This window comes from Squalius cephalus (genome assembly GCF_949319135.1).
Source record: "Squalius cephalus genome assembly, chromosome: 4".
NCBI classification, from domain to species: domain Eukaryota; kingdom Metazoa; phylum Chordata; class Actinopteri; order Cypriniformes; family Leuciscidae; genus Squalius; species Squalius cephalus.
The window spans coordinates 40,112,967-40,135,250 of NC_137125.1; the positions used below are offsets into that span (position 1 = coordinate 40,112,967).

The 22,284-nt window shown below is 39.4% G+C and overlaps 2 protein-coding genes across 11 annotated transcripts in view; one reads left to right on the plus strand and one right to left on the minus strand.

The window, feature by feature from the left end:
* Positions 1–22,284, plus strand: part of ints13 (integrator complex subunit 13) — a 31,006-nt gene that overhangs the window by 5,176 nt on the left and 3,546 nt on the right. For 5 of the 9 annotated variants that reach the window (XM_079868051.1, XM_079868058.1, XM_079868050.1 and 2 more), the window contains exons 8-15: positions 469–553; positions 3,416–3,508; positions 3,586–3,675; positions 3,837–4,015; positions 4,377–4,541; positions 4,689–4,843; positions 5,116–5,346; positions 5,498–5,637. In XM_079868051.1, coding sequence (XP_079724177.1) covers positions 469–553; positions 3,416–3,508; positions 3,586–3,675; positions 3,837–4,015; positions 4,377–4,541; positions 4,689–4,843; positions 5,116–5,346; positions 5,498–5,637 — 1,138 coding nt within the window. Of the gene's footprint in view, positions 1–468; positions 554–3,415; positions 3,509–3,585; positions 3,676–3,836; positions 4,016–4,376; positions 4,542–4,688; positions 4,844–5,115; positions 5,347–5,497; positions 5,638–6,247; positions 6,384–6,473; positions 6,596–22,284 lie in introns of those variants that run through there. The other 4 variants (XM_079868055.1, XM_079868054.1, XM_079868053.1 and 1 more) reach the window with 1 other exon arrangement.
* On the minus strand, positions 9,492–22,262 carry rassf8b (Ras association domain family member 8b). 2 transcript variants are annotated; one of them, XM_079868067.1, is made up of 5 exons: positions 21,877–22,262; positions 14,770–14,956; positions 12,680–13,578; positions 11,443–11,572; positions 9,492–11,364 (listed from the first exon to the last, which is right to left on the minus strand). In XM_079868067.1, the coding sequence occupies exons 2-5, from the start codon at positions 14,879–14,881 to the stop codon at positions 11,243–11,245; spliced, it is 1,263 nt and encodes a 420-aa protein (XP_079724193.1). In that variant the 5' UTR covers positions 14,882–14,956; positions 21,877–22,262; the 3' UTR covers positions 9,492–11,242. The 2 variants fall into 2 exon arrangements, with proteins under 2 accessions (XP_079724193.1, XP_079724194.1); XM_079868068.1 differs by having other exon boundaries at positions 11,464–11,572; positions 21,877–22,236.

A 22,284-nucleotide genomic window follows, 5' to 3' on the forward strand; every position in this document is an offset into this window, starting at 1 on the left:
TCTCTATCTCTCTCTTATTTCTGGGTGATGTATTTTGCCCTGGCTGGGTGTGGCAGGATGTGAAGTGTGTTTTCTTGTACTGGTCGCTTGTGTTTTTAAAAGCTGCAGGTCCCTGCAGAAACACACAGTAGTTTTAAGATGTGTGTTTGAGGCCAGTGACCCCAGGGATGAAACGTCCTGCTCCATGGAGTCCACCCGTCTCTGTTCTCCCAGTCCTTCTCCTCTCTTCTCCTGTTCTTAATGTGTGTAAGCTCTATTTGTTGCTTACAGTCTCTGATCTCCACAGCATATGAACCAGCTGGGAGACTCCGAGGCATTTGTGGACATCATATCTGTGAGGGCACAGTTATTTTATAATCTGTGCTCTTCAAACATGAAAGCAGCAGTAGATTGTGATGTGTTAGTAGTGTAGAGGCCCAGCTGCTGATGCGTATGTGTATTTGTGTGTGTATGTACATGTGTGAGAAGGAGGAGCAACATGCTAACACTTCAGCAAATTACGACGTTGAGCTTCTGCACCATCGTGATGCACATATGGAATTTATTAAGAGTGGTGAGTAAATCAGTCCTTTGCATCAAAAATCCAACACAGCCTACATTTCACTGCATAAATCATTTGGACATTAGACCACAGCATCTGTTATCAACCTTTATAAAGCATTAAAAAAAGAATGCAACCCCCCCCCCCCCCCCCCCCCAAAAAAAAACATTATCACATTCCAGGTCAGTTTTGGCCGTGAAACATAAGCTTATAAAACAATCATACATTATATTTTCAACAATAAACATAATATTGTATCTGATGATTAACCTCTAATCAATAAGTGAATATAAAGACATTTCAAAGTTTTACATGTTATTACTATACTTAACACTTTTTATTAATTATATTGCAAAAACTACGAAAATTTTTAATAATCCACATTTTTTTTGGCAGAATATAAAGTATATAGCAGGGAACAAAAAATCATCTGATTTCCCTTCATGTATAACTATGTATTCCACTATCATATCATATCTGATAAAGAGCAAATACTTAACCATTTTAACAAGCATTTTATTGACTCTGGGTCTTTATTTGAGTCACACAATTTTTTGCTCTCAAATAATGACTTTGTTAGTGTAGAAACTATTTTTAAAAAGGAGGAGTTCACTTTTGTACACATCAAGAGTCCTGATGTTCATAAAGCACTTAAATTGCTTGATATAAATAAATCACCAGGCCCTGATTGTGTGGAAACTATCTATTTGAAAATGGCAGCTGATATTATTTCGAGCCCTTTAACTTATCTTCTTAATCTTTCAATAGATACTGGTGTTATTCCGGAAATCTGGAAATCAGCTTTTGTTATTTTAGCTTTTGAAACCACCCTTATTAAAAGGGGGAGACCCTCCTATACTATATAATTATAGGCCAATCTCAAAGCTTTGTGTCCTTTCAAAAATTTTAGAACGTTTTATTAGTGATCAAGTGACTTGTTATCTGAACGTACACAAAGTTCTATCTAGTAATCAATCTGGGTTTCGCAAAAAACATAGTACCACAACAGCCATTTTGAAAGTTTTAAATGACATTGTGGGATCAGTTGATAAAGGTGATTACTGCGCTTCCCTTTTTATCGATTTATCAAAGGCTTTCGACACAGTGGATCATGAGATATTACTGTATAGATTAAGGAGTGTAGGCTTATCAAATCGTGTTATTTTCTGGTTTAAAAATTATTTAAGTAATAGAACTCGATGTGTTCAGGCTGAGGGTAAAAATTCAGGACTATTGGAGATTGTAAAAGGTGTTCCTCAAGGATCCGTGTTGAGGCCTCTTTATTCACTATTTACATTAACAGTATTGATCATGATAATCAAGATGTTAATTTTCACTTTTACGCAGATGATACTGTTATGTATTGTGGTGGATGACATTGTGGGATCAGTTGATAAAGGTGATTACTGCGCTTCCCTTTTTATCGATTTATCAAAGGCTTTCGACACAGTGGATCATGAGATATTACTGTATAGATTAAGGAGTGTAGGCTTATCAAATCGTGTTATTTTCTGGTTTAAAAATTATTTAAGTAATAGAACTCGATGTGTTCAGGCTGAGGGTAAAAATTCAGGACTATTGGAGATTGTAAAAGGTGTTCCTCAAGGATCCGTGTTGAGGCCTCTTTATTCACTATTTACATTAACAGTATTGATCATGATAATCAAGATGTTAATTTTCACTTTTTCGCAGATGATACTGTTATGTATTGTGGTGCACCTTCGAAACAGCAAGCCTTGCTTAAACTTCAAGCGGCTTTTGATGTTATTCAGTCTCGGCTTCATACACTTAAACTTGTTCTGAATGTAGATAAAACAAAAATCATGTTATTCTCAAGCTCGAAAAAGGCGGTAGACAATTTTATTCCTCTCCAGACTTATCTTAAATTATCTTTTGGGTCTCACATAACTAATTTAAAGAAAAAATTAAAAATAAAGCTTGGGTTTTATTTTAGAAACAAGTTCTGTTTTTCATTTAATGTAAGAAAGAGATTAGTTTCTGCTACTTTCTTGCCTGTACTCGATTATGGTGATGTGGTGTATCAATTTGCTTCCTCTCAACTACTTTCTTCTTTGGATGCTGTTTATCACAGCGCTTTAAGATTTATATCAGATTGTAAACCTTTAACTCATCATTGTATATTGTATAATAAAGAATCCTGGCCATCTTTGTCTATTAGAAGGAAAATTCATTATTACCTAATCATTTATAAAACTATTCTGGGGTTGTTGCCTTTGTATCTAGGTTGTCTAATTCAAAAGAAAAGTGTTGGGAAATATTCCCTCCGGTCTGATAATTGTTTTACTCTCTTTGTTCCATTTGTGAGAACTGAACTGGGAAAAAGGGCTTTTATGTACACAGCTCCATTTGAATGGAATTTACTCCAAACGAAATTGAAATTACAAACTCTGGTGCCTATGGAACATTTTAAATCTATTATTCGGTCACTCGAAGAAGGCTCATTGATTTGCAATTGTTTTTAAGTGTTTTAATTGTATATTCGTTGTCTCAGTCTGTAAGTTGTGACTGTAAATGCTGTACATTCTTGGCCAGGACTCTCCTGTGAAAGAGATTTTTAATCTCAGAGAGATTTACCTGGTTAAATAAAGGTAAAAAAAAAATTCAATATTGAGAAAGTCTTAATTTCAAATTGTATCAAGTAAAACCCTATCTATTTATTGAAAATATTTATATTATTAGAAGATATATTATTTGAATATAATATACGGGTAATCAATGATTTAATTAAAGGTATAGTTCGTTTAAAAATGAAAATTCTGTAAATTCATGTTCTAAATCTGATTTTGTTATGTGGGAAAGAAAAGGATAAATTTAGCAGAATGTTACTCATTTTTGTGTTTATCTCATGTGTAGGTGATTTGCACATGGCCGGCAGCACCAGCAGAGACAGTGGGCTGAAGGAAACTGTCACACTCAAATGGTGCACTCCACGCACCAACAGTGTAGGTGAGTGGAACTCTGGGAAATGTTTTCTTCTTTCTGCCACATGACAAATTCATGATTTTTTTTCTTTCTTTTTGCAGAACTGCATTACTGCACAGGGGCGTATCGTATTTCTCCAGTGGACGTTAACAGCCGGCCATCTTCCTGCCTCACCAACTTCCTGTTGAACGGTGTGTGTGCACAATCTCTCTTCCCCACCATGCATTTTTTTCTTATTGAATATAGTTTCACTCATTAATATTTTTGGTAACAGAAGGAGAGAGGCTGGTATATGAAACTGTGGAAGTACATGCTTTATTGTATATTTTCCTTTTGTCTTGGGTCTTCCCAGGTCGATCTGTGCTACTAGAGCAGCCCCGCAAGTCAGGGTCTAAGGTCATCAGTCACATGTTGAGCAGTCATGGAGGAGAAATCTTTCTGCATGTCCTGAACAGCACACGCTCAACGTTGGAGGACCCGCCCTCCATCAGCGAGGGCTGCGGTGGCCGAGTGACCGACTACCGCATCACTGTAAGCTCACCAAGCACTGTCTTTGATGACTTGTCACTGACTTGTGCTACGTTCACATAATTATGTGTTTCCAACCTGTAAAAAACATGTATGTCTTTGTCAAATCTGTAATTACAACTTGCTTTATAAACTAACAACTAAAATGGCAGAAGCTTCAACGTTGTCATAGACATACATTAGTAGTGATGAAGCATTTTGCGGTTCACAACGGCCACAGAAGAATCCAATTTGCAGCTATGAGTGTTGCCAACAAAAAAAAGAAAAAAAAAAGAAAAGACAACATGCAATGTTAATGCAGAATTGATGCATTATATTTCATGCACGTGGCTGCAGAGTAAATCTTGTTAATATCTCTTTTCAGGACTTCGGAGAGTTTATGCGTGAGAATCGTCTTACTCCATTCCCGGACTCAATGGTAGATGCAGCAGGCAGAGCTCCAGTGGAGAGAGCCAAATCTCAACTAGAACGACACACACGATACTGGCCAATGATCATCTCCCAGACCACCATCTTCAACATGCAGGCGGTGAGGGACAACATCATCTAAATCAGTGGTTCTCAACCAGGGGGACAGTTTATGGACAGTTTTTGCCATGCATATTGTGTGCATGATCTGTGTGTGTGTGTGTGTGTTTTCTTGGGTATTGTGGTCATCTTTGTTTGTATTTTCCAGGTGGTACCGTTAGCTAACCTCATAGTGAAGGACACTCTAACAGATGAAGATGTGCTTACCTGTCAGAAGACCGTCTATAATCTTGTTGATATGGAGAGGAAGAGTGACCCTTTGCCCATTTCAACCGTGGGCTCCAGAGGCAAAGGTCCCAAACGGTGAGAATATCAAATCAGGTTTCGATTTGTCTTGTTGTATAGCTTTGTTCCAAAACCTAGTGAGCTGCCTTGCTATCTTCTACCTACATAGTCAGCTGCCTTCTAAGCATGTTAACTGAAATGGAGATTTTCATTTATTTTAGCAACAATGCTGCCTAAATAGACTGCTCACTTGATTTTGACACAGCATGTGTGTGTGCATAAACTTTCAAAGTCGTATTAGTGAATACATGTTTACTATGTATGTTGATGCTGATGTTTTATGTATATAGTGATGAGCAGTATCGGATCATGTGGAATGAGTTGGAGACGTTAGTAAAGACTCATGTGGGCACCAGTGAGCGGCACCAACGTGTGCTGGATTGTATCAGTGCTTGTCGGAGCAAACCACCAGAGGAGGAGGAAAGGAAAAAAAGGGGAAGAAAGAGAGAGGACAAAGAGGACAAAACTGAGAAAAATGGCAAGGACACAGAAGAGAAGGGCTGGACTACAGACTCTGAGAGGTTAGTGTTAATGAACAAGATGCTGACGTTCACATTAACATCTGTCAAACCACAGCTACTTGTAGACTGATGACGGGGGATTTTGCTTTCTTCATTAATCTACTGATATGTGTGTTTCTGATGTATACTGTATGTCCCTTTTCTCCTCCAGGCTGAAGGGGGTAATGGAGCGAGAGAAGGACGAACAGAGCGAATGTGAAATCATCAAAGATTCACCGGACTCCCCGGAGCCCCTGAACAAGAAACCACGTTTAGCTACAGAAGAGCAGCAGCCTCCAGAGAAATCTAAAGGTTCAGTTTTATGTTTGTTTTTTTGGTAATCAATCCTCTGTTGTGTAGTTTTTTATTTGTTTTATTTTATTAATAATAATATTAAACTAAAATATAAATATTAAATGTATTATTATTTATTAAATTAATCACATTGGATTATAGATGTTAAAAATCCTTTTAAGAATTAAATATCATAGTGAACAAGAATGTATGACTTTTGGTGAATCTCAAATGCTCAAGAATGCATTGCAGCTTTCAATTTAAAAGCCATAAACCTAGCTTTACAAGATACTCTTGGGGAATGTGAGATGTTCTGCTACTAGAATACATACTTACACGCTTTAATGGACCATTTTGTGTGGACCTACATGATGTTTTTAATGATCAATCTTTAATGAAAAAACTAGCGAAGAAAGCACCAGCTACATCAGCACAGTCGAGTTACTTGTACTGCACGTGCACGGCATCAATTTTATGGTCAGAATTAGAAGCTACAAGCCAAGTCAGAAAGATCATCATCCAAAGTGAATGAAAAGGCAAGTCAGAATGTGGCAACATGAGGTACAGCAACCAATCAGATCTGTGTACAAGTAGAAACAGCTGTCAAATATGGTCTCTTGTTTTGCAGGTCCTGTGTCTCTACTCACCCTTTGGACCAACAGAATAACTCAAGCCAACTCCAAGAAGCATCAGGAGTTTGCAGGAAGATTGAGTTCAGTGAATAACAAGGCTGAACTTTATCAACATCTGAAAGAAGAAAATGGGTGTGTTGACCTCATTGTTTGTCTCACTGTGTACCCTGTGATCACATTAATCAGTCATTTTGTGTTTACTCGCTGTGTTTTCCTTATTAGGATGGATGTTCATGAGAATGGAAAAACCACCAGATGATGTGTGGAACACGCCTCTTCTCATCTCTGCAGGATCATTGATTTGTTGAGAGGATGTGATGTGACCTTTGGCATGATATCAAATGATGTTTTTGCCAGGATGCTGGTTTTGTGCCTGACAAAGAAGAGCAAGGCAATGTTTTATAAAGGACACACTTTTTATATGCTTTAGTTTGTACAAAGATTCTGAAACAGAATAAAGAACCTTGTAAACAGTGTTAGTCCATGTTTGTATTATGTGTGTGTATATGTAAATGTACTTTGTTTGATGCAAATTGTCTTCATTCTGGTTCATTTACCTTCCTGTGTGTTTCATGGGTGTTCAGAAGAAATGTCAAGAGATGGCGAATCAGTAAACAAATGAGAAAAATACACACAACCCTTTATAAACCAAGATTTTTGTTAGCTTTATCAACTTAAGTCCTGTCCTAAATGGCACCCTCAGTCCCAGTGGTTCTCATCCAAGTGGACATTTCTGTGAAATACTGCCAAAAGTTCATTTGGCCACATGGAGGCACTCTTGAGCACCCTTTGGAACTCTAAAATGACAAATGGTCTCCTGGAGTTCATAACCTCGTCCCAAATGACACACTTCATTTGCCATTGTTTTCTTGCAGACTCACATTGGCCCCCATGAGCAAGCATGTGTCCCTTAAGTCCACAAAACCGTATGGTGTCACATTTGTCTTTTTAGGTTTCAGAAGGGCGCTCACAGTGCCCTCTTTGTGCACTTCCACCGTTCTACCCGGCAGTCAAAGTGACATTACGTCACAAAATCTGGACTTTGAGGAAGACCACAAGGGCTAAGGGTGCCATTTGGGACAGGGCCATTGACATCCAGCTATGACTCCTCAAGGGCAACACTTTGGACAGGGCCTAAATGGAGTCTAGCCTTAGGTGGCCTCCTCATAAGACAGTGTGATACAAATTGCAAGTGCAAGAAATGCTACAGACTGCAAGTTTGATTTGCTATCTGCTGTGCAAAAAGTCTTCTTATTGCCAGAATGCAGTATTTTTGTCTGAGCAAGTAGTAAAAAAAAAAAATAGTTGCAACAAAACAAGATATGCTTGGGAACAACTTTGTTTGCAGTTATGTTAACAACACTGTATTTTTCCATGAATGAATACACTTGTGGGATCACCTCTCACCTACTTTGTGTTGGTCAGACAGCCCACTCTTTATAATGTCTTTATGCCGATAGTCAAAAGCCTAGCTCATGAGTCTTTTAAAAAAGGCTCCAAAAGTGTGTTTACTGGATGTGTAAGCCTTGATGCGTTTTGACTCTAGCCAAGGACGAAGGAAGTTAGTGTCAAGTTTTCTGACTCCAGTGAGTATGAGGCATTGAGTGTTGATATATGTGATACTAATGCTTGCTGTCACACTCTATGCACACATATCGAGTAGAGGTGAAAGTAATTGTTTGTGTGGGGTTTGGTTCTTGGCATGCAGTGCTCCTTTTCTCTGTAGAACTTTCCACCTCTGCACTGAAGAAGCCTGCAGTCATTGGATTTGAGTGAACTCCATCTAACAGGGCAAAATAACTACACCATGACACTCTTTGCATTCAGTGTCTGCAGCTTAGACTTCTGTTGGGAAGAAGCCAACAGGGAAATCAAGGTGTTTGAACTTAGTCAGGTCTTTAACCAGCTGGACCCCCTCATTAAGCTGAGACTGGGATTGTTCTGATATTTTTAGGACCAGCTTTGTGGACACTTTTTGTAACTGTTGCCAGGCTGAATTTCTACATGGTAAACGTAAAAAAAAAAAAATCTGTTCCTCAGATTCTTAATGTCACAATGTAATAGAAGTAGCAACATACCCTTTCTTCCGTATTGTGACGTACATCTGAGGGATACAGATTATTGGAAAAGAAAACAAATGTACAGCTGGGACTTACTTCTATCCATTGGTTAATGAGTGGATGAAGACTGCATACGTCGAGTGATATTTTAATAAATTACCAGGTCAAAAAAACTTTTCTCTTGTGATGTATGCCGGATATCTACAATAATTTAGTCTGCTCAAGCCCTGCCCCATGCTTTCATATTTGCCTCCATCCAATAAACAACCAATAGACAGAACCCCAATTTTTTTTTCTTTTTAATAATCCACTTCACTCAGATATACAATAGGGAAGAAAGGATCTATCGCTACTTCCGTTACATTGCGGCTATGAAAATTGGTTGCCTGGTACAATGGTCAGTTTTGTGGTTATTATACAAAAATATCTGACTACAGATTACCGTGATTGACCTGCTGTGAAAAAATTTCGCTAATCGCACACATACAAATACCACAAGTTCTAGGTTGTTGACTACAACCAGAAAAGGACACAATAAACAGCAATGCTCTATTCTAAATTTATTTAGCATTTTACAATGTTACTGCACCTTTTCCACTGATGGCATAAATGGTTTATGCTGCTTGATAAACATGTCACCATAAATCATTTCAATGTGTGTTCCAGGCATTTGACACTTCTCAAGAATGAAGTAGTTTAATATAATTTGTTAAAAATAGAGCTGAATAGAAGTTTGTTGCCCAAAGGGATTTTGGTACTGCATTAAAGGTCAAAATTTGTGATCCAGAGATATCAATCCATGATGCCATTTGATCTAAACTATCAGCTGAGCTTAATGTTGTTTTAGTCACACCTGTGGGTATAGCAGCAGGTGACAGAATACACACTGTTAATTTCTAATGCACACACATCAGTCCCAAACCTCAAGCCTGTTACAATTGCACAGATATTTATACGGGCATTTAGCACAGTCCATGTTACACCTTAATACAACCCGTTGAGTATTATACCTGTATTAAGTGCCATAGGTGGATCCTCAGGCCTCTCACACAAGCTTAAAACTGAACGTCAGTGCATGCAGCCTAACAATGCTAAAAATAAAAACATTGTTTATTTTAGCTGTTAAGAGAGTGTTGTGCAATTTTTTTTCATCCATGTTAAAAATAGTCATCTTTGCTACTTATTGATATGTTGCTATATGTTATTTACACTTTTTTTAAGAAAGGCATGCGTCTCAAACATTCCCCTCGTCACACAGAGATGACTTAGTTCTTAAAGTCATGCAGCATTCAGACAACCGAATGCTCTTTTGTAGATCATCTGAGCACCAGTTCTGTGTGAAGTCAACACACAACTACTCCAAAAATAAAATATCCAAATGTAGAAGCAGATGGATTTTGATTTGAACGTATAGGTACATTAACATGATGTGCAAGGCTTTAAACCAAACCTGCCTTTTTTTACGAAGAGATACAACGATTTAGTCATCCATGAAGATCATGTTAAAATGTTAAATGTTTTTTTGGAGGAAAAAAAAATTACAAATAAAATCAGTTCAGTTAGTTTACAAAAATATCCAAACAAATCCAGGAGCAACTGCAGCAAATCTAAATGAGCAATTCCTTATCTACACTATCGAGCTCTTTGCTTATGTCCACAATAAATGTAGTCATTCTGCATCTCTGTGAATGTGTTTTTAAGGGTAGCAGGTGCTACTACAGTTAAAACATTCACAAAAAAAAAAAAAAAAATGTCATCAACAAAATATTTTGGAGCTGCATCCCTTTGCTCAATTACAAATCTCTACATTCATGACTTCCAGAACACTTTGGTTTAATCTGAAATAAAATATAGTTCTGAAAACTAGTAAAACACAGTTTAGTTTAAAATATATGCAACTAGTGTGATCTTTGCTAGTATGTGGATAGCATTTTAGTGAGATCAGCTAAATAAAAAAATAACTTGCAGAAATAAACAAAATAAAATGCATTCATTGGCCAAAAAGGTTCACTGGCAGAACACAATGATCTAGACCAGTCATTAGAATGACTTGTGCGTAACTACATTGTTCTGTACTTGCATTATTTAAAAGGCTACTTTTTTTAAACTAAGCAGTTCAGCACAAAATCAGGTTTCTTCATTTTAAAAGGTAACAAAGTTCACCTGTCACAAGCTGCTTTCATGCAAAAACACCTCTCTTCCTCACTTTCACACTATTTTAAAATATCGCATGCACCTGTTTTCCTGATTAGTGCGATCAAACGCAGAAAATTATTCTTCAGCTTGTAAGATTTCGGTAAAATTCCACAGCAGATGTTCTGGCCAATAAAGTGCAAACTAAGGCAAAACCCCACCCCTTTCTATGAGCTTTCATCACGACTATGAGCCATAAAACATAAACTGCATAATTTATCATCCTCAACGATCTCTTTGCATCTCCCTAAAATTCCGTCTGCTTGCATATCGCATTGAGTGTGAGGTTTACCTGGAGATTCAGAAACATTCTAGAAATGAAAGACATCATGATGCTGCATTTTCTAACTTGTACCAAAAGGTCAATGGATTGAACTTAGGCTGAGGCAGCATGTATTCTGTCTCTTTTTCTGTATGAGTTTAGTAGTTGCCTTGTTCAATACATGTTCAAAGCCTTACTGTGTTTTGGGTCCAGTGAAAGTGAGCATACATTCAGCTGGAGTTGCCTTTATAGGATTTGGAGAAAGCACTGATTGGGTTGGATTAGTCAAACAGCCATCAAGAGGAAGGAATCTTCACCGTGAACAAGCTCACTGCATATTTTCTGTAGAGTGAACAACAGACACCTCTATATTTCCAAGGAGTGTGATCTCGCCGAAGACTCTGAATCATGGTCTCGGAGTGATGTGGAGTCATGTGGGAAATTGACTGCATTTAGATGTTGATGCCGGTGCAAAATCAGACATAGATGCCTTCAGGGTTAAAGGTCGTGTTCAGGGGGCTCTGCAGAACTCGTAGGTCAGCGGGAAGTTGTCGGGCTGATCCAAGCCGCTTCAGAGACCCAGACTGATTTTCTGACTCTACAGAGACAAAACAAAGAGAGGTTACATTTGATTTACATAAATCAAGAAAAGAACAGAGTATTTATGTGTTTGTACCTGTGTTAGCTTCCTCCTCACCAGGGTCTGCTGGTAGAACTGTTACTTTGGTGCCAGTCTGTTGAATAAACTGTTGAAGGTTTACCTGCCTTAGCTCCTTAGTTAACTGTTCCAGCTCCTGCTCTCTCTCCTAAATCAAACAATTAAAAGTTAAAGAATCTAACATCTAAAATAGACAATCAAATCAAATGTTTTCCCTTATACCTTACCATGTTCACACTTTTTAAAAAAGAGGGAGGCCAAAAGAGTGTGCTCCAAAAGACATCCATCTCATTTGTTAAGATAGTCTAGAGAGAATTTAGTGCTCTAAATACAAGTGTAAGTGTATCTGTGTTATGTAACATTACATTTGAATGCAAACCATACTGGAACATATTCTACTCCTTCACTTCATCTGTAAGCTCTGGCAAAGATCTTTTACATAACATCTGTGACCACTACCCTCCACCCCCACCCGGGTCCCTAACATTCTGCAAAGCCGATTAGTCGCATTGTTGGAACTTAAGGCCAAAGAGTCTAAAACAAAGCAGCTGTAGCTCACTGCTTCTACTGCATGAAACAAAGTACTGGTCATGATTGTTTTGCTATTCATTAGTATTTTGCCTCAGAGGGAGTTGTCACATTTGGTACGAGTACTTTGGATTAACTACCAAAACTTTATACGCACAGAACGGCACTTGAGATCATCTGCCACTGATGCACTGCAAGAAATGCAAAGACTGCGAACTGCTCACCAAGGAGACAAGCAGCTATGATAGAGGTGTCCTATCCTGCTCCTGGAGGGCCAATGACCAGCAGAGTTTAGCTCCAACCTACCCCAACACACTTGCCTGGAAGTTTCTAGTGATCCTGAAGACCTTGATTAACTGGTTAGGATTTGAGCTAAACTCTTCAGGGTAGTGGTTCTCCAGGAGCAGGACTGGGCACCCCTGAAGTATGACCATCTTTGAGAGAGAAATCCACAATTTCATCTTTGCATGCTCCCCAATTCATTAAAAGCAATTCACTTCTGCGATTTAGGAAAAATCTATTTCATACCAACTGCGAACCATACCTGCATACATTGTATTTGGTTTTCTGTTGTGTGCACCTGAGTTTGGACACTTTCACACCAACCAAATTAACCTTGCTGATGACAAATGGACTCCCCAAAAAGCTCAACCTCAGTCAAAACCTTGGTCAGAAAGTCAGCAATGTTAGTGTAAGTGAATTGTTATATTCCTTTAGGTGATCTCACCTGTAGCCTAATGTTTGACTGCCCAAGCGAGAGCTCCACAACTCTGCAGTTGCTCTCCAGTCTTGCAGCCTGCTGCACCTGAATGTCCAGCTCGGCACGGGCCTTGTCCAGTCGCGACTGTACCTCCATTTCGTCTGCTATTCGCGTTTCCATCAGCTCTTGTTGTAGGCGCTCTGCCTCCAGCCCTGCCTCCATGCACTGAATACGAGCCAGGTACTCTCCCAGCTGCTCCTCGCACTCTTGTACACGGCTACGCAGTTCCTGCAGCTGCGCACGCAGTTGCCTCTCGTTGTCCTGCTCAATCTGCAGCTCATTCTCCCAGAATTCATGCTCCTTCATCTCCGCCTCATTCCTGCGGACCTGCTGCTCTAGTTCAACCAGCTCCTCTTCTTCTTCCTCCGTCAATTGCTGCTGCAACTCAGTCTCACAGCGTTGCAGTTTCTGCTCTAGGACGCGCAGTTTATCTTTCTGCAACTGCACGAGAAGGGACAGCTCCTGCGTAGGTGCCGGTGTGCTGCTGCGGATTGTGTTCACCGTTCTTTGCTTGGTCTCACCCTCACGACTCTTCCCGAAGATGTCACGCAACCCCTTGGCACCACCTGTGAAAGTGAGGGACTTGCGTTTTGGTTCACGGCGTTTGAGGGAACGATCGTTGGCTGTGGGCCGGAGCTTTGCCATGGGAGGGAGACTTTGGCGATATAGGCTGCGCTCAGGGGCTCTCGCAGAGGTGTCCGAGGTGGGGCGCTCGCTCAGAGAAGGGCCTGTACGTTGAAGCACCAACTGCACATCACTAGCGTACTGACCCCACTTATTCAGAGAAACCACAGGATTCTCATGGGGTGCCAGGTGCCTCTCTGTCTCACGCCATTTTTCAATCAGCGTATAGCGACCAGTCCGCCCTGCAATACAAAACTTTTACATTATCAATGATTTTTAGAATACTTATTAAAACATCTGTCATTTGCTCTGTACTGCCAACTGTAACTATTTTCAGTTCAAGATGAAGTGCATAATTTCTGCACCAGTAGCATCACCACTATGAATTGCAAAAATAATTATTGTATTCAAACAAGTTTCCCAAATTTCCCTGTGCCTGTGTTGCAGGGCTAGGCTTAATGAGGATGTTCAAACAAACTCAGCATTGTTTGTTAGCAGAGCCACAGCCTTTACACTCTGGGGAAATCATCCTATGAATGGCTTACATATAGTTGTATATCAAGCTGGGAAAGAAGAAGGTATTTTAACATACAAAAAACTGCACACTTTAACTTTAATCAAACTGTGTATGGCTAAACAGAGAAGCTCTAAAGCTCTAAAAACATGGTGACACAAAGATGTAACTTCCAAAGGAAATTCATCCGACATTCACTAAAGACCAGGCATCACAGTGGAACAGAGATTGCACTTATTCATGAAATAATGGAATAAGGCACAGTCTCCATTTTTTTCCAGTTTAGGGTGATAGGGTCGAGCTCTGAGACTAGAAGGGACAATACTGCATTTCACTCCTTCAATCTATGATCTCAATGAGGGCTTGTTGTCAAGGAGACAACCATAGTGAGTGTTATGTTGTGTCCTGAGGAAAGGAGGAACAAAAGGAGCATGGAAGGGAACATACAAAACATGGAAAAGAAGTTGTGATGATCTGGTATGTGACGCCCCCGTATCTAGACGATGGGTGATTCCATGAGTGATTTCACCTGGATGCCCTATCTTTCTGCCCTTCAAAAGGAGCCCTTTTGTTTGTTTACGTTGCTGGTATCTTCTGTTGCGACATTTGGAGCCACACCACACTACACTACATTACAATACATTACATTTCATGCCATTTCATGCCTACATCGTACTTTACATTACCGATTTGACTGATGTCATATTTGCACTCGTTTGGTTTAGTTTCTGTTCCTTTCTGTTAATAAACCTTGCGTTAAATCTAACGACAGAGTGTGTCCCTTCCTTTGTTGAGGCCTTCCGGAGCCACAGGTCGTAACAAATGGGGGCTCGCCTCTTTGGGTATTTGTTCGTGCTTTTAAAAATGGTGCCATTGTGGTACATTTACAAGTTATTCACAATCAGATTTAGTGTCTCACCTATTGCTTGGGCCAAAGCGATCACAACCTCTTGACATGTGGTGACCTCGGTGACACCACAGACGATGCGCTGCACTCCATCCACCCACACCTTCAGCTCCATGCCTCTCATCTGGATGATGTCATTCCTCACTTCTGTAGACACCCGTTACAAGCTCTCTGGTCTGCATGCTGCTCTTATCACTGCCTGTGAGACGAAATAAATGTTTGTGGTAATTCCACTTATTTAAGAATTTATTCAACTAGAAATACTCCCACTCAGTCATTGGAACCATCTTCAATAACAGTGACACTTGGTTCTTTAATATAACATGTCAAGCTCTCATCTGTAATTATCCTTAAATCCAGCTTGCAAATCAATTTTCTCTTACTATATTGTGGTTTGGCCTTTAATGCTATCCTGTTGTTCTCTTAAGGATTGTTACACTAGAGAGATCTACACTGTAAGAGCCAGTTACGGTGTGTGGCTAGTTGATGGACATGTCATTTTTATTTTTGATTCACTGCAATGCTACTCCAATTTATTTTGCCTGTCTGACTTCAGTAAATTTAATTTTCATTGATTACTGATAAGAGTAAAGAGATCATTTGTATCAATTTAATTATACACATCAATATTGTTCACAGTTAAAATTGATAGTTGAAAAAAAAAACACAAAAAAACAACAACTTTCAACTGTCCCCAATGTAGAACACTCATAACTAGGTAATTAAGACTACTGCATTAAAAGATAAATTAAAACAAAGCATATTTTAACACAAACACCATAGATAAAGTATGCTTTAAAACTTCCTGATTCAGATTTGTTCCTTTTTCTTTTTGTTTACTGCAAATCATTGGTAAGGAAAGCATACTCTAAACTGATGCATTTCCTCTTCTGTGGCAGTAGCACGCGTAGTGATGAGAGTGATTTGTTTAGCTGTGAACCGCTCAAGCTGAAGAACTGGTCCAAACAGGCCTGTGTGAACACTATAGATGGTGCCCACTCCCATGAGACACACTCATAAAGGATAAGTGAGATGAGCTGTATACCCTTGACAGGTAATAAGTCTTTCAGTGCGTGTGTTGCGAAGAGAGAAAGTCCTCTGTTTGTCTCTCATTCTGTCTGTCTCTGAGAGTGTTTGGTCGGCTGAAATCTGAAGTGGTCTCTGCTGAAGTGCAGTGGGCAAAATCTTGATATGCCATCTCACACCCAGCTGATATCTATGATGGATACCCATGCCTGCATAGTGTGATCAGTATGTCATCACTACAGAAATACAGTTGCAGCAAACCCTAACCCCAAGCATTAAATTCCGGCATGTAAATAGTCCCTACATACGATTATCGGAAAAATTTTTTGATTAAATGGAGGCAGATCTGAACGTGAGCTTGCAGTCGATTGTAAGATGAGGGGTTTCAGAGAATTGAATGATTGGTGAAGTCCTGCATACGTCACCACAGAGAAGTCTGTCGTTTCACCGAAAGATCAAGTTATGACAATTCCCCCTTCGCCTGGAGTTTGATTGACAGGCGATCTGACCAATCATAATGCAGAATCTGCCATTTTGTCCCACAAACAAACCAGACAGAAGAGTTAGTAGATAAACGTCTGTGGGCATGAATGGTGTGTACTGACGTCTTTCCGCGGTTGAAACAACATACCTTCTAATGTTCATTCATGTTTATTTCGTGCTATAGCTAGTAGGAAGAGATGACTGGTTCATGTGCTTCAGCGATCTGTCACGACACATTAAAGAGCCACAAAATGGTATTTATTGTTTGCATTTAAATTTGATTAAACATTACCTGCTCAAAAAATTAAGGATATGCATAGATGAATCGTTCACAATAAGATGAATACGATGAATATAGAAAGTAGCAACAACAACAACAACAACAACAAAATAAATCCAAATTCAATGAGGAATTCAAGGAATAATATCATAGAGACTTAGAGGGTAGGGCTCTTTTGACTTGGTCCAGTAAGCAACCACCTATAGCAACCACAAGGAACATCCTAGCAACCACCCTAAAATGCACTTAAAAGAACTTAAAACTTCTTAGCAACCACCCACAACATCTTAGCTTTTGCATGGGCAAGCACTACTCACATCTAGTCTCATCTAGTTTTAATTCTGTTCTGGTGTGCGTTTTGATACTCTGACATAATATCTTAATCAGTCTCTCATGGGTAGGGACATCGGGCCAAGAAGGTACGTAACGTAATCATTCACTTCTGCTTCAGAAATCTCTCATGAGCTTGTTAATACAAAGTTCAGTCCCACTAGTTTATCAAAGCAGCATGCAGTTATGTGGTGTTGTTTCCATGCATGTTTTAACCACTGTGTTAAAGCCCTACCCCCAACAGTATTATGTGTCAGCTGCCGAATTTGTGTTTAACTGTATAGACATGAGTGATACAGGCATCTGCGCCAGACTAGCTTCGGCTTCATGACCTGGGGCTAAATTTAACAAACTCAAGGATTTGGTGGGGCCTTCACTGTAAGGTGCAGCCAAGACAGCCGCTAAAGGAGACGTAATGCATCTAAACTCACATTCCAGTCGACTCACATGTCTGACGTCCATAAACACAGATCAGTACAGCACATATGGCTAGATCCAACAGTAACCCATTGGGTGTAACGGTCCCAGCATGCTGCATTCTCGCATGCTCTGTCAGGTCAATGTTGTTCATCCATTCTCGCTTTACTAATTCTGTTGAACATACAGTAAGTCAAATGTTTATAAAACTAGTCAGGGTAGCTGTTAAGCGGTCACAAATGAAAACAAAGCTGTGAGGGTTGGCAGTACAGTCCTTTTAATGTGCTTTTCTGTTGTATAATTTGGTGTCAGTTCCTTTAATCAGCAAAACATTCAAAATGTTTTTTTCTAAAAGATGTCATTTGAGATGAAAGCTTGTTCCGCTGTCTAGTATTTCAGTTGCTGTGATTCTTGGAGTTTTATAGACAGCACATGAACACCTTCTCAGGGCCGGTGTGTTTTTTAACAAGGGTCCAGGCAAACACAAAGGTCTGCTGGAGAGACGCCCACCCCTGCAGGCCTCACAGCATGACTGGACACAAACAATCCATCTCCATGGTGATGCTTTTGCAGTTTTGTGAATCTCTCACATGGCCGGCTGTGACCGGCCTGGGAACTAACAAACAGCAGCAATTAAGGAACAATCTCTTTATTTTAACTTTTGTCCCGTGTCCCACTGTATAACTTTGTCCTGTCAGGGGTTCACAGCTGAACAACTCACCAATGAGTCACGAACTGACACTGAATTTAAACCATTCAAAATAAAATTGTTTGTCAGTACAGCCTATGTACTAAGGATTAGAAGAAACCTTGAGTAAGATTCATTAACTCAAAGTAACTTTAGTCTGAGGTGAATACATACAAGTGGCTCTTTCACAAACAATGTGGGGGAAGGGGTGTTGGACATATATATACCCCGCATGCCGTTCAACACAACGTTTAATTAGCGATATTTAAACAATTAAAATTCTGCTTTTAGGCAAGAGAGAGTTCAATCTCGTTTCAACTCTCCTTTGTCATTCATTGGTAAATAATATGAGAACTATCTCATAGCAGGAAAACTCTGAGAGATGTTTTCTTCAAATATTTTGAGAGTCACTGCACTTTACCATTGCATGGGCAATGGACAAACAATATGTCAAAATTAGATTTTTATATTTCTGAATGCTTGCCTATAAATAAATAAAACGCCACACTCTAAAAAAAAAATGCTGTTTGGGTCAAAACTCATGTTTGGATCAAATATGGACAAACCCAACCATTGGGTTTAAACATTTAATTTTAAAATTTAAACCAAACATGGGTTAAAACAACCCAGAATTTTTTAGTGCACCATAATGCCAGAGTGTTGTAGTTGTCAATGCACTACTATATGGTTGCGAAGGCATTTGGAGTGGTTTTTCATGTGTTTTTATGCAGTTTCTAGGGTCAGGGTGTTCCCTTTTAGTCCACCTTTAAGTCTGTATGATGTTCTGACCCCTAGATATGACCGAAGTCCTTCCCAAATGCAAATCTGTGATAATTTATCTTTTAATCTTACACCAGTCTGATCACTAAGATAAGCAATAGCACACATCTCCTCAACACAATCTGAGGTGTTACTTGCAGCACAAATTTTTAGGATAAATGTTGATGTTTAATACTACCCTATGCATACAGCCAAAAGCCTAACCTTTCACAGTATACTCCATTTGATAGCATGCATGAACGCCAGCGCTCGACACGTGCACACTAGAAGATTTCATCCATCGCTATTTCTCTTTAGAAGTGGCATACAAAAATGACACATAAAATGTCTTTGTTTAAACTTGCGGGTGTCTATTGTTGCTGCCCAGTCTCATCTGTTTTCTTTTTTTTTTTTGACTGTGAAACAACAGCCGTGGCAGTGTTGCCACTTTTCGGACAAACGAGCGCAAGAAATAAAGGCTGCCAAAATATGCGAGCTGAACAGCGTATCAGCGGCTAATAGCATACAATACTTGCTTACTATGCTGTTGATTTGCATCACATGCACTGCATACCCTATAGCTTACGCTAAAAAGCCAAAGTATACTTTTGGCTTTAAGGTTAAGGGTTTGGAAAAACAACTAACTCTCTAATAACGACAGTGATGCATTAGCAAGCCCCACTAATTAGTAGTAAAAATAAATACTGGTAAATGAATGCAAAGTGCCATTAACAAAACAAAGAAACCAGAGAACAAAAGGCGATTTTCTGTTTCTCTGTCATTGTTTTTCTCTTGCACAACAGATAAATCCCTTCATTTCCTTGAGTTGGTCAGTATGGGTTCAGAAGAGGGAAGTGAACTGTCTGTGACCTGTGACACACTCGTATTAGAAACCAGGGATATTTTAATTACCTAAAGTTCCTGAGACCACAGAACAAACATTTTTGCCACACATATTTAACAAAAAACATGTATAACTTCAAAAGGATTTTGTGGAAATCTGTGGGTGGAGGTCTTCCTAACTCATCAAAAGAGTAGAACAGCCTTCTGCCGCCTACTCAAGATCCTTATCTGCATCGCCATGCATTTATTCATGATATTACATGTACATCTCTCAGCACAGTTCCATCTCACTACCTCTGTAATGTTACTCCGCCTTCTGCTTTCCTCAGCTTTCCTTCGCTTCTTCTCTCTTCCTCTGGTAGGATGTGCGCTGGAGTTATTTAGCACTCTCGTGTACAACAATCCACGATCAGCAGATCTGATCAGTGGGTGTTTAATGAGCCAGCTGTTGTCATACAAGACTGTGTATAATAAGAGGGAGAGGGATGTGTAATTGGTTGTGAGTGAGTCAGTTCTATGAATGAGGCATGTGTAAACAGATCTACGAGTGAGTGAGGCAGAGGAAGGTGGTGTCCGAAAGCTGAAAAATGCACATACAAATCCAGTGTTTGCATAATATCCTGTGTCTACTAAGATGACTCCATCTGGTCTATTTTTGTTGGGTCTTGCGCTGCCTGCTGCATCTGAAGGAGTGGTACATTAGTTCATTACCCCCCCAAAAAAAAGAAAGAATAACTAATGTACAAAAAAAGTCAACTTATGATTAAAATGATTAAAACACAGATATTAAATATTCACTTGGTTATCTGTAAAGCTCATTTGAATTTGTTAAAGATCATCAGATGTGACATTATGGTGCATTTTTCCCTAACAGACAACTGTTTTAATAGGAAGGCATCCACAATTGATTTCGCACAAGTTTGGCAGGTGAATTTATCATACTTTTAGTAAATTTTAGCAAGAGTGGACATGTAGAAAACTTGAACAGAAATTCAAACCTGCTGAAAAGTGCATTACCTTAATCACAAAGGCAACAGTTTGGCCTCTACTGCATATTCTTGTGCAAGTTCTGATAGTCGGTTTATGTAATCAAGCCACCTTAACAAAAACATCCCTATCTATTAATAAGAGTTCATACAGTTTGTATGACAGTGTGTATATAACTTTGAAGGTGTTGGATCCTTAGTTGTTTGAGATCATAGTTTGATCACATTCATAACTTCAAGTAGTAAATCATTAAGCAACATCACATAGGCCTAATGCTTAAAGAGAAAGTATAGCCTAACTAAAAATGAAAATTCTGTCATCATTTACTACATAATTTTTTTTAACATAATGTGTGCGGCCATTTTAAAGTCAGACGCTTCTAGTTGTTTTAGCTGTACAAAAACTGTCTGGTAAGCTGCTTAACGTGGCAAACTAGTATTTGTTATTTTATTTTAATGTATTATCATAATCATAAACACACTGGTTTGTCTCATAAATAGCTGTACTGTTTACTGCACTTCGTTATTCTTTCAGTTGTTTACATATAGCGGAATCACAAGTCTTTCACATAAAATAGCTTTCTTTGCTACTTAAAATAAGATGGATGATGATTAATAAATGATGACAGAATTTTCAGTTATGGGTAAACTCCATTGAACAGATCACACATTTTAATAATTAGAAATGTCGTTAAACTTGAATTAAAATATTTAACACCATCATTACCAGTGAGGCTGTGGCTAGTTGCAATTTTACTCCAGTGAAAAGAAAATTCTGTATAGGCACATGTAAACAATACACTATATGGGGTAAGATAATGGACCCTACCATTAAGCAGCTCTAAAATATTTTGATTCAAAAACTATATAGATGATCAGAGATAGTCTTGTGACAGCTCTCACCCTCTTTATAACGTCTAATAATGATGACTCATTAATGAAAGTTAATATAAAGCCACGGCTGAAGAGTCAGTGTTTATGGGATGCAGTGATGTGTGTTTTGTAAGTTTAGGAGGGGCTGCAGGCCTGCTGCTGATCTGATGGAAAACACTCACCATCATACTGTCATTTAACTCGTTAAAACGCATATGTAGATCTGGGGCTGGTGATAAAAGACCTGACATTGACTGCACACAGTCTCGTGTCATGCGTCTGTTCTCCTGCGCGTTCATGTAGCTAACGCGTCCCGTCACAACTATTTAAAGGACCCCCATGAAAACACATTCAATACATGTCGCCCCTCTCTCGGGCTTCCCCGACAGTCCAAAACACGGTGCGGAGACGTTTATATAAAATCATTTGCGTACCTGCGTGTGTCTGCAGTCCCGGGCAGCCAAAATCCTCAGTCCGGGTCCGCTTCGCTTCCCCAAAGCAGAACCGAGATTTAATCAGATTATCTAGCTTTTCCCTTAATGTATCGTAAACACTCTCTTCATTTGATGTCAGTATATGCGGTCCGGTTCAGGTCCGTTCGGACGTTCCGCTCGCTGAAGTTCATACAGTGTGGCCCGTTACATCAGCAGCAGCAGCAGATCTGCTCTCTCTCTCTCTCTCTCTCTCTCTCTCACGCGAGTAAATACAGTGAGCGCGAGCGAGCGAGCGGGACACCGCAAGGCATCATGGAGCGAGCGCTTTAAAGCTGCACAGCCCGCACTGAACAAGTGTGCTCGTTCACACTCACACACTAGCTACTGCACATTAAGGGGTTATTTGGC